The following is a 12,801-nucleotide window of genomic DNA, read 5'->3' as shown; positions in this document are numbered from 1 at the left end:
AGAGTCTCTTACATTGTTTGCAAAATGTTGCTTGTGTGTATGCAGTTAGCTGTGGGGGGCGGGGTAAGTTCTATTGCTTTCATCAGGTTTTCAAAGGGATCCGTGACCCAAAGGAGGGTAGATAACCAATGGTAAAGAATTCAGAGAACATAGATTATTATTCCCATTTTATAGTTAGGGAAAATTGAGGAATAGAAATTGACAGCAGCTGATTTGCTGCTTAAGAAAAAGAATTGGATTAGGTGTTCTAGCTCCCTAACCCCATAATGCAATAAGCTATTAGATTATTAAGACCACTGAAAGCATACAAAAAATGAGAGCATCTGGCCCCAGTTGGGGTCTCCAGGGAGCTGCTCTCCTCCCCATGATTGATTCAGTGAAGGCCTTGCGCTCATGTTGGAGTGGGCCTTTCTCCCCTAAAGCACCATATGCTCATACAATTGGATTTGAGAAATTGGCATCTACGAGAAACCACCAGTACCCCAATGGGGAAAGGCTGCAGTCCAGATAACTGAAATGTTAACAAGGCAGAAGCACTTAACTTTGGTCTGCCTTAGGTGGCAAAGGAAACCAGAGAAAACAAGTATCGGGGCTCTGCTATCAAGGTAAATCACAATGCATTCTTCCCCCATGACTTTTCCCCATATCCTTTCTATAGAACCTCTGAAGTTAACCGTAGGGGATAAGATACAGGAGGGTTTTGTGGTTAAAGAGTTAGAGACTGAAACTTATTTTTTAAAAATTAATGTAGTCTCAGGAGAGCTCTGGGCATCAAGAAATGGACTGATATTTTTTCTCTGGAGTGGCAGGCTGCACAGGCTTGCTTTCCTGCCTTGGAACCTGACTCTCGTGTCTTATTCCTCAATGGTGGAGGGTCTTCTGTGCAGGTGCCCTTTTGACTGTACATGTCAAGGTCTAGTTAAGAAGGTTTTTCATTTTCTAAATCTGATTTTCAGATTTTTATTTTCCACACTAACTAGAAATTGTTGACCGCCAGACAAGATTTCTGAAACCTAATATCCTGGTATCAAAGAGGGGTTGAATTTCGCTATTCTTTCTAAATAAGCACATACTTTAAGGATTAGTTTGTAATAAGATGTGCTGGAATTCTCATTCATCTGTATTCCTCAAGTGCCTAGTTCATACCTCAATTATCACACTTTTCACTATTTGAGTTGTTTACTTGTTTATCTCCATTCTTAGTAAATATCTTTAGGGTGGGGCCCATGTCTTACTTGCCTTTTTCTCTTGGATGCCTGGTACTCAGTAAATACTTCTTGAATGGGCAAGTGGAACTTGGTTTTAAATAATCATTTCATCCTATTCAGAGTGACCAGTTTGCCAAGAACTCTAACTGCCTTAATCTTTTTGATCACTGATAGTATTGCTTCCTTATTTTCCTTCTGTAGATTTTAACATGATTAAAAGAGCTCTAGAGAAAGAGGTAACATTCCAATGGAAATCAATGTTTCTTTCAAAATCCTCCCTTTTCCAGGTGCAAAGTCCTTCTTGGATGCAACCTCAACCGTATATCCTACAGCACCCCGTAAGTTTTTCAACTTAATGGCTTTGTGGTTTGCAACTAGGCTGCGTATACATTTGGAAGACCATTCTCTGGGTTAAAACCTTTTGCCAAAGATGGTATGCGATTTGGGAAATTTAAAGATGGAATATGAGAATGTACAAGTTCATTATAAAACTTCCTCCCACCCTTGTCTTAAATTGGTAGTTGACATTAAATCAAATTTGCAATGGTAAGAACTTAAAATATATCATATTTGAAGCAGGGTACCATTTTCTTCTTCAAACCAATTCTGTAGAAGGCCACTCAATTGAAGTTTTAAATTTTAAAGCTTTTAAATTGCTATATTTTTAACAGTAGTTGGTATGAAACAGCTCACATTTTTTAATTGTATTCCGTTTAATGCAAATATAAAGTGTTCAAAGGGAAGCTAGAGATTTTTATCAGTTTACTTAACCTCTCTGTGGAAATTATAAATACTAAAGCAGTAACACTTTCTTTGGTAGATGTGATTTCTTTGGTGACTTGAGCATTTGTTGTACTTATGTACATATTATACTTTTTAATTCAGTTACACTTTGCATTAATAAATAGTATATTTAATGTGTTTTTCAAAGATACATAAAATCCAGTTTGTTAAATTTTAAAGCATGCATTTTAAAAGTTGAGAAATAAAGGTGGAGAACAAAATCACAAAAACAGTGCCCAACACAATGACCTGCATGATTGGCACGAGAAGGCCACAGATTTGGCCCTAAGCTTTCTAGTAACTAAGGCAAAATGGGAATTCTGATAAGCAAAAACAGTTCACGGTACTTATAAGAGAAAAACAGGTCAGTTGCTTGGGAGAAGCACACCCTTGTTGGCCTCAAGATGAGAGAGGAATTTCTCTCAGGACAGCTCCTAAAGAGGACACCATGTACTGTAAGACCATATGTATGAAACAGTACTCTAGGGACAAGTTCTAAACAGGAAGTTGCTGAGATGACTTTGAAGCAGCAGATAAAACATGTTTAGTTGACAACACAAGAGACGAGCTCTCGGATGACGTATGTGTGTGTCTCTGTAAACATTCGCACATATTTTTCTCTATACGCACAGTCTTGGACAGTAGCTCCTACAGATGAATGAAAAAAAGAAGCAGGAAATTCCTGCAGCATATTCTGGGCTTCTGAATCATTTCCGTGTTACCATACACTTTTTGATGATGCACACTAAAAATTTAAAAAGAACAAATTTTCTATGAACTGCATTAACAACAAACAGTTTCTGACATGCATCTCTGTCTTTTTTTTGGCAACTTTTAGAGACAAAGCCAGCACATATCCCAGTTTAACATCTTTGAGGAAACAGTGGTAGTGTGTGCAGAAGGTTCCTATCCGAGGACTTGGTCCCTTTCCCCACCCAGTTTAGACTGCCTGCAACCAGAATTAAAGTGCCTGCACCAGTCTCTGACCTCAGTTGTGTTCTGATTAGCAATAAACAACAGTGTTTGGAAGGGATAGATCAGTTGCAAAAATAACAAAAACATAGCATTAATATTGATAGGATGTGTCAGAATAATTGCACTCTCGGGTAATTGGGTGATTGCAAAAGTGAGAGGAAGGATATAATCCGTAAGAATATTATATAGGATAAATTAGAGAAAATGCAAAAATCCAGAAATTAAATTTCAGTTTAGGCAATCAATGTACCATTATGCAGTCATTAAAAATGATAATGATGGCTATGCACTAAGTGAGGTAAATATTTATAATAGAATGTTAAGTTCAAAGCAAAAACCCAGGATACGAAATTGTTTATGTACCCTGGTTGCAACTCGACAAACATGCCAAGTGGTAACAGCCATATATTAGGGAGAGGCTAGGTTGTGGGTGATTTTTTTTTTTTTTTGTCCACTCCCCCACCCCATTTTGTTTAATTATATTTAATTTTATTTTTAATGACCAGAATTTTTTTCAGATGAAATCAAAGAATCTGAAATCAGATTATTAATCATGTCTGAATTTCCTTCTCTCCCTTGGCACCAAACTATAGCTGAAAAGTTCTGAGAAACAGTGAATGGAGAATGTGATCTTGATCCTAACAGCCTGATCTTGAATCAAATGATTATCTGTACAGAACACTTTTAAACAAGACACTGTATTTATAAATATTCAATATGGCCTATTGTTTTGTGGCTGCATCAAACATCAACTGTCATTTATTTTTTTAAAAACTAAGAAAGCATTTTTGTAACCCCAGCCAGCTGAAAACAGTTCGCATTTCCGACTATAGCTCCTCCTGCTGGACTAGCTTGCTTTTTACACTTGAGTGAAAGGAAAGGCAGGATGTTCAATGCAGTGATTTCGGTGAAATGAATGCTCTTTAAAAAGTTTTAGGAAGCATTATCCAGAAGGCTTTTAGGAAGTTGTTTATGATACCATAAGCAAGTTTGAGAGGAGGTTATTTTCGGTTTCACATTTCTCCACAAACTAAGGCGTTTTCTTTTGCAAAAGGAATGACAGACTCTTAACTCCCTCCTTGAGTTTCTCTTACACTCTGCTTGTCTCCCGACTCCCCAGGGGGCCGTGTTAACTCCCTCGATGGAGCACACCATGTCACTACAGCCGGCGTCCATGATCAGCCCTCTGGCCCAGCAGATGAGTCATCTGTCACTAGGCAGCACCGGAACAGTAGGTGGCAAATTAATATCCTGTGTCTCAGCCAACAGAAGAGTGAATTAATGCAGCCTGTGTCTTCCCTATCAATTACAGGCTCTGTGATGTTCAGCAATTATGTCCGAGCCCCTCTCACCCCCCACATTGCCTTCCACGTGATTAATTGATGAACTAAGTATCTGTCCTCTGGGTGTCTCTCCTTTACCAGAATCTAGCAACCACACATGACCACACGTAGCCCTAGTAGCTAGTGCCATTCATTCACACTGCAGACCTGGTGTCGGGAAGCAAAAGAAGAAGGTGATACATGGTGGTAAAGGCAGGGAGTTTTTCCTCCCTTCACTTCTTTTATGGAATGTGGGGGGCACCGTATCACAGTCTTAGGATTGACTGACTTCTCCAGAGTCCAGGGGATTCCACTGGGGGTTGAGGTTGAGTCTAGACCAGAGGAACTTCCAGGGCTGATATCTATCAATGTAACGTTTAGATGGTACGGTGGCCGAAGGCTTTTAATTCAGACCATATCGATGGTGGCTGAAAAGAACAAAGGGGAGTATGTTTTCCTCTCTGACATTCAAAACCCCAGCAGCAGCCCCTTGTGATGGCTCAGTCAGGTCCTTGAGATCAACAGGGAAGCCCTGCTGCCTTTGGAAGGGGAAAACTGTCCTCATCAGGAAAACAAGGGTGCATTTCCTGTTCTGCCGTCACCTGATGAAGATCCAACAAGTCATTTACTCCGTAGGTCTCCACCTATGGAAATAATTCTAGACACTAGTTCAGGGGGCTGCTGGAAAATAATGAGGTCCTTTGAGATGAGATCTCCTAAAATAGCACATCAGTGATACTGAGTGTTGAGAATGAGAAGCCGTAGCGATCTTCACGCATGTGTGTGTGTGTTGGGAAATCCAAAGAAAGGTGGGAGTTTTAGTTTGCCAAATTCAAAAAGGAGAAACAGTCACTCTGCTTCCCATATGACATACTTATTAATTAAACTTTGAGGTAGCTTGTTTACATTTCTCCTTTGAGATTTCCACATACTTGACATCCCATCTCAAAACTCCCCAAGCACTCAGAATTTTTACATGGCCTATCATTTCCCATCCTGACCATATTCTTCTTTTCAGTACATGCCTGCGACATCAGCTATGCAAGGAGCTTATTTGCCGCAGTATACACATGTGCAGACCACGACGGTTCCCGTTGAGGTTGGTGCAGCCCATCCTATGGCCACTCCGGCAATGAGTAGTTTCAGAAATGGGTGAATTAGATAGGGCTCAAAGAAAAATCAATTAGAAGTCAAATGTTTGCATAAAGAATTGAGTTGAGAGAGCATATAGAGCTAGGGTTATTTTCGACTCTGAAATATAATTCTCTGCATACAGATTAGTGGAGCAGTATCCAAGCCACACCCCCAAAACTCCCAGAACTATCTTCCAAGCTTGTAGCATATTTCATACCCTTCAAGAATCTTATCTTGTCTCCTGCAAAGGGATACTTACACGCAAATTAGGATAAAGCTGGAGTTTGCAGTCCTGAGTACCAAAGATTATGTTAATAATAATAACTGCAAGAAGAAATCAGTTGTAATTAAAATAGTTGAAAACACTGATGTTTCAGAATTGTGAACAGGGATGAAGAACAGACCATACCTTTTTTTATAGAGGCTGTTCGGATAGCTAAATAACTCTTAGTTCTTGTTATGCAAGATGCAGATATGATGATAATGGAAGAAGACTGACACTTGAGTTAAGATTGGACAGAAAGCAGAGAGATAGAGATCCCATATGATTTTACTTATATGTGGAATTTAGGAGACAAAACAGATGAACATAGGGGAAGGGAGGGAAAAAACAGAGTGGGAGACAAACCATAAGAGACTCTTAACTATGGGAAACAAACGGAGGGTTGTTGGAGGGGGAGGTAGATGGGGGATAGGATAATTGGGTGATGGACATTAAGGAGGGCACTCTATATAATGAGCACTGGGTGCTATATGCAACTGATGAATCACTAAATTCTACCCCTAAAACTAATAATATACAACATGTTAACTAAATTGAATTTAAATAAAATTTTTTTTTTTAATTCCAAGGAAATTCATCATCCCAATCAATCCTATCCACTAGGCAGATCCCATAGGTTCCAAGTGCAGAAACAGCCCCAGGACTGTGGTTGGATTATTTGGGGGCATTCTTGTGTTTTGTTTTCTGCTGATTGATTTAAATTTGTGTACTTATTGACAATCACAGTTACCAGAACCCACAATCCCTTATCTGCAGTTCTGAAACACACAGTAAAATCTGAAAATAAAAATTCTCTTTATAACTGCTTTAGCAAAAACCTGACCTGTGGCAAAACGCAACCGGAACTGATGTAAGACAAAATCTTAGCCCACTTACTGTGCATATTTATATCTTTCACTGTAGACCTGCTCATGTGTTTGGTGATGAGGTGTAGCTCTAGGCCCCACTGGGTATATTCTGTGATAAAAGGCATATGCCTACCATTTTTCAGATCCTAAAATCTGAACATACTGAATTCCAAGTCACATCTGGCTCCAAGGGATCAGATATTTGTTTGATAAATTGTAGCTTGACATAAAGAGACAACTCCTAAAAGTTGGGGTGGGAGGTTCTTTGGGTCTGTAAGATATCTTAACTCCTTAGGGAAATCATTAACCTTGAAAACCCTACATAGTATTAAGAAAATCACTTTTAAGGAGCACTTGTATTTTAAGATGTGAAACTCAGATGGGAGGAGCAGAGTTGGGATTTCATTGCTCACGTCTCATCTGCTCTGCTTTGTTGTAGGAAGCGAGTGGTCAGCAGCAGGTGGCCGTCGAGACGTCTAATGACCATTCACCATATACCTTTCAACCTAATAAGTAACTGTGAGGTATGAGGGAAACATCTTTGTAACCGTAGGGCTCAGTTCAAGGAAAGTCTATGATTCTTTTATCATAATGGTACTTAGAATAGCTCAGATTTGGTCACACCACCTTAATCGTGGCCAAAGAATCCAGTGTTACTGAAATGTTAAAATCAGTATCTTGTGGATTTGCAGATAATCCAAAAAGAACAGTGCCTTGTTGAGGTCACATGTATAGTTACTTTCTCATCCTCCTTAGCCCTCCCACCCTAAAAATCTGTAACAAATCAGGACACCGGGTATCAAATTTGTCCTACAATACATGTATCCAAATTTATATTGCTTTCATGCTCACAAGCTGAAGGAAATACAGCATAAGATTTTGCTGCTTCTGGTATTACAAGAGTAGCAATATCTTGACTATGAATTTAATGTCAGTATCCTTCGATCCAGAGCTCTGGTTGCTCTGGTAAAAGTAGGCTGCAGGTCCCAAGGTGGAGTCAAGGCATAGAAACTACCCTCAGTTCTAACTACTTTATTGGTCTCCCACCAGTGATGAGCACCATCTTGCCTTTGTCAAACATGCATACCACTGAAATGAGAAAGAGGCTACAAAATAGTGTGGTGTGTTATACCAACTGCACAAAAGCATTTATCTTTTGTTTTTCTCTTCCAGATGTACAGAAGGGCGTTCTTACATGAAGAAGGGTGTGAAGGCTGAACAATCATGGATTTTTCTGATCAATTGTGCTTTAGGAAATTATTGACAGTTTTGCACAGGTTCTTGAAAACGTTATTTATAATGAAATCAACTAAAACTATTTTTGCTATAAGTTCTATAAGGTGCATAAAACCCTTAAATTCATCTAGTAGCTGTTCCCCCGAACAGGTTTATTTTAGTAAAAAAAAAAAACAAAAAACAAAAACAAAAAAAAAAATTTTTAACAAAAGTTAAGAAGCAAAAAAAAAAAAAAAAAAAAAGGAAAAAAGAAAAAAAAGTAAGAAAAAAAGAAAAGAAAAAGAAAACTTCAATTTTCTGGGTATGCACAAAGACCATGAAGACTTATCCAAGTGCATGACCGGATTTTTGTGGTTTTTGTCCATTTTGTGTTTAATTTGCGTTTTCTTCCGCTGTATGTAATGGGCTCTGACGTTGAAGTAGTCCAACTTCCCCCCTGGTGTTCCGTGCTCTAGAGTGTGAGTGTCGCTGTATTCAGTGTTGCCCTCCACGTCTCTCTTCTTAGCTTTTCCATTTTTCTTTCAGCGTAGTGTGAAATGTCTTCTCCTTTTCTATGAATTCCAATTTGCCTTAACTCCTTTGATGCTGTAGCTGTTTCAGTACAAGTTAGTTCAAACTAATGATGTAGAATGCTTTGACCAAGTGAGCTGGTCTGTTATGCCTTGTAAAACAGCAGCATAGGGCTTTTAAAAGGTAGTCAATAAAAGTTGCTGAAATTTTGGCTTTTTTAAATATGTAGTAGGTGTTTTTAATGATTTTTCACATAATGTGTAAGGTAGTGAAATGCAAGAAGGGAAAAATGTTTTGTGTGAAACACATTTTCTGACTGGGGAACTTTTACTAGGGTAACTTGTTTGTAAGGCTGTACGCCAACAGTTTCCTCCGATAGTTTGACTGATTTAGGATATCTGCTGTATGATGCAATGTAAAGTCTTTTTTGCCTTTTTTCAGGAAAAAAAAAAAAACTAATTCGATGTTCTAGATTTAGTGTAGGTAGCGTTGGGGCGGGGGGGGGGGGGGGGGGGCGGGGAGTCACCGAATGTTTTGTCCTTCCTTTATACAATGATAGTGCTTTAGACTGAGAATTACGCCTGAGATCTGGCAAACCGAAAAAATGTTGCTATTGCAACTAAATGGCAAAAGCTAAAAGTATAAGGATTTTATCTTCAAACATAAGCTGAGGTAGGAATAGAAGCGAAATGATTGGCTACTAGCTCTCGCTATTACATAAATTTGAGAAATCAAAATTACTTGGCACTTTTAAAGGTAACTTCACCAAAGACCGAAGAGCCAGTAACCAGTAGCTCCAACTTCTCTCAGCATTGTATCTTCTGTGCTCTTTATTTTTGCCGGACCAGTTTGCGGTTAGGAGAATGTGCCTTTTTTGTACCTTTGCATTTAGGTTTTATAATTTTAATTGATGTATGGACACACACCAACAAACAAAAAAGCATGAAGGAAGATTTGGATCCAAGCAGTGCCACACTTTACGTCATCACTACAAGTGTTAAGTGTAAAGAGAAACCAATTTTGAAACTATGAAATTCCTGATTTCATAAATACACAGTTATTTCTACTTTAGTACATAGAAGATAATTCACTGTTACTAAAGCTCTTTTATTAAGACAATTGCATACGTTTGAAAAGCAATGGTAAATTAAGTTGTCTTCCAAAACTGTGTACTTGTCTGGTCAACTGTGCGTGATCAGTTATCTACCTCAGAGTCTGTTTTCTTTTGTGCTGGGACAGGTTGCTGGCCCTCCCTGTTTCCACAGACCAAATCCTCCTAGCTCAGGAGCTAGGGCTAAGCAGTTATTTCTTTCGAGTATTTTTTAGTTCTTAAATTTTATGCTTGTATTTGATTATAGATGTCAGTGACATTTCATAGTTTCAAAAGTCCTTGCTGCTCTGAGAAGTGTAGATTCTAGTGAAAATTACATAGTCCTAAGAGAAATGTGTTTTGTTTTTGTTTTTGTTTCCTTTTTTAAAGTTGTGGTATTATTGGTTCTATGCTCCCTGGAATATTACTGCTTTGTGAAAGTCCAGACCGAACGCAGCACCCTCCTTGTACCTAGTACATTTATAAACCTGGGTCTCTCACTACTTGATATTTTTGCATTAGTTAAGACAGAAATTTGATAGCTCGGTTAGAGGGGAGGGGAAATCTGCTGCTAGATATGTCTGAACTAAGTGCCATACTCGTCTGGGTAAGATTTGGGAAACATAACCTCTGTACATAAAATAAAATAAAAAATAAAAAAAAATCAGTTAAACATCACATAGTAGACAGCCATTAAATTATAAAAAAAATTAATTTATGAAGAAAGACCTTTTGTACAGATTGAAAAAAAAAGATTTTCATAGAGATATCTATATGATCAAGAGAGTTAATTTTTTATTTTTGTTTTACTAGTGCCACAGACTTGCCAGTGGTAACTTATTTGTCCGGTTCAAGATAACTCTGTAGTTCTCCTTCCTAGGACTTGTTGTTAAACGCCAAAAGACATTTTTGAACTGTACATTTGATCAGATTGTTAGCTTTTTCTGTTTTATTTCTTTTGAAAACCTTTGAATAAAAAACATCTGAAATTTTATTTTTCCTGTCAGTTTCTTTTAAGTGGCTTAAATGTATATCGGAATTTCATGCATTTCATCTCTGATCGCTTTGTTCAGCTCAGGCAGTTTGGCTTGAAAGGGGGTTGAAAATTATTTCAGATTCACTGTGTACTCAGAATACACTTCCTTGAGAAGAGTTGGAAAAACGCTTCTACCTCCTCCTCCTTTGGTTATTTAGATCTGTGTGTAGGAACCAGAGACATCAGCCTTCAGCGGACCCCGTTTCATGCGGGCCCAAGTCCACTTTTGGTCTGTTCCAAGAGGCCAGAGGGCCAGACCCCGCTCCTCCCTCTCCTACCGCTGCCCCTTGCGGTGCTACTTGTCCCGGACCAGCAAGAGAACAGAATAAAACCGGTCCCAGCCATGTTAAGCAAGCGCATGGGTAAGGATTTCAGGCTGATCTTATCCGTGCCTTGATGACGTGAGCCTCCTTCGGTGACCTCGTTTGGCTGTTTCCCACAGGAGGCTCTGGTTCGGCATTCCCGGGGGAGAGAGAGCTCCTCTCTTTGCCACACTGATGTGCTTTACGAGAGGCACTTAGTGCAGGAAATTGAGTCCTTGACCCAAGGCGAATTAAGTGGTACAGTGTAGTCATACAGAATTCTTTTTCTGCTACCCAAGGGCTCTGTCACAGTGGTGAGAGGAGTAGGCAAGAAGAACCCACACCCCCCCATTTCTGTACACCTCCCGGCCATGTGGGCCATGGGGGGCTGTGAAGGACAGAAGTGGGGTTTAGAGCAGGTAACTTGGCCAGGGCCAAGAAAGCCCCGGTTCTGAATGGCTCATTGAGAAAAGGAAACATGGCCCTCTGATGATAACTCGTGCTGGAGAGAGAAGGATGTCGGGGCAGGAGGGTAATGTGGCCTCACCGAGACACGCACAGGCTGCTGAGGAAGGAAGCGGGGTGGTCTCCTGTCCCAGCCTCACACTGTCACAGCGCTCCTTCATAGGACCCGTGAGCAAAGGCAGGAAAGATGCGCCATCCGGGCTGCCAAGCATCTTCGGTTTTGTTAGTCTTGGCTTCTGTTGTATTTTAGGAAGGCTTTCTGTCACTGGAGTCCTGGGACATCCAGTGGCTGCCTTTACAGGGAAACTGATGAACACTTTTTCAAAGCGCTGTTTCTGCGCAGGAGCGACAAGCACACCCGGGTGGCGGTGCTTTGGGGAGAGCTACCGCTCACGCGCAGAGGAACCGCGGTGCCCGGCGGAAGGCGTGTGCTGCTCAGGTCTTCCCCAGGAGCCAGGATTGTATCTTTGTCTGAGATCGGCGGGGCCCCCGCCTCTGAGGTGGGATTTTTGTGTTGGGAGGGAGGGCAGTCGCTCCCTGGCGTGCATGTATCCCCCCCCCCCTCTCGGCTCGGCTCGGTTGGCTGGCGACACTAGGCAAACCCACTGGAGCCCGGATTCCACTCCTTGAATTTCCCAAACGCTGGTGTGAAATTCGCTGGTAGAAAGGCAGTTTCTCCCAGCCTGCGTGGGGCTCAAACAAGGCTCAGATCTGACCGACCTCTTCATTCCACTAGAGCCAAAAAGGAAAAGATCCAGCGACCTTGGAGTAAAGGTCACGGACCTGTCACCAGCCCCTCTCCTCCCGATACACACAGCTTCAGAAGGATGGCAAGTAGGTGAGGAGGGAGGAAACTCCGAGCTCAGGGTTTAAGAAAAGCTGGGCACTTTCTTCCCTCAAATAGCAATGCGATGAGACAACCACCCCTCCGTCCTCGCAGAACTCGGCCCCCACCCGCGGCCGTGCCAGAGGGAGGCGGGCGCCCACCGGTCCCAGCAGGCAGTTCTTGGCACAGCCGAGAGCCACTGCCCTGTGCCCGGCCCTCCGTGTGGGACAAGCTCAGAGAAGCATCGGAATTTCAACCCTGCCCGGGGGCTCCAGAGCGTCTCACTCTGGATCTTGGTAGGGCCGGAGCTTTTAGCTTGGGCTGCTAGAGGGAGGGTTATGTTGCCCTTCACCTTGAGCGGCGAGTTCTCGGGGCGGAGACCCGGCCTGCACGGGCACAGTGTAGGGCCTTGGAGGGCGACTGCGGCTGCAGGCACATGCCTGGAGGTCAAGGGGTCCCGAGTTGGGGGGTGATTGTAAGAAGTGATACGGAACCACCGTTGCCTGATGCTGGCAGCCCCTCCTTCCTCATCAAGGGCATTGCTGCTCAGACTCAGGAAGTAACAAATGGGACTTTTAAGGCTCCAGGAAGCTGGGGGCAGGGGACGAAGCCAGAAGCCTTGCCAGACCTCATGACTTGGAGCGGCAAGAAAGCGGTGGCAGGTCTCTGGGCTGCTCAGAATTGAAAACAGGTGGCACTGGAGTCAATACAAACGTTAATGCTATTATTCATTTAATTTTAAATGTGACTCTGTGAGACTGAGATTTGTTCTAAGTTCTTCCA

At 41.5% G+C, this 12,801-nt stretch overlaps 1 protein-coding gene across 3 annotated transcripts in view; it reads left to right on the top strand.

Annotated features, from left to right (window-relative positions):
- The window catches only part of RBMS1 (RNA binding motif single stranded interacting protein 1), a 210,055-nt gene extending 199,672 nt beyond the window's left edge, over positions 1-10,383 (top strand). For 2 of the 3 annotated variants that reach the window (XM_021703285.2, XM_021703281.2), the window contains exons 10-14: positions 1,496-1,546; positions 4,087-4,197; positions 5,307-5,387; positions 6,993-7,077; positions 7,727-10,383. In XM_021703285.2, the coding sequence (XP_021558960.1) occupies positions 1,496-1,546; positions 4,087-4,197; positions 5,307-5,387; positions 6,993-7,070 (321 nt within the window). In that variant the 3' untranslated portion in view covers positions 7,071-7,077; positions 7,727-10,383. Of the gene's footprint in view, positions 1-557; positions 606-1,495; positions 1,547-4,086; positions 4,198-5,306; positions 5,388-6,992; positions 7,078-7,726 lie in introns of all 3 variants that reach the window. The other variant, XM_044913661.1, reaches the window with a different exon arrangement.
- The last annotated feature ends 2,418 nt before the right edge of the window (positions 10,384-12,801 follow it).

This window comes from Neomonachus schauinslandi, chromosome 3 (assembly GCF_002201575.2).
Source record: "Neomonachus schauinslandi chromosome 3, ASM220157v2, whole genome shotgun sequence".
NCBI classification, from domain to species: Eukaryota; Metazoa; Chordata; class Mammalia; order Carnivora; family Phocidae; genus Neomonachus; species Neomonachus schauinslandi.
Note: the sequence above shows the minus strand (reverse complement) of the source record. Positions and strands in the feature narration are given on the sequence as shown.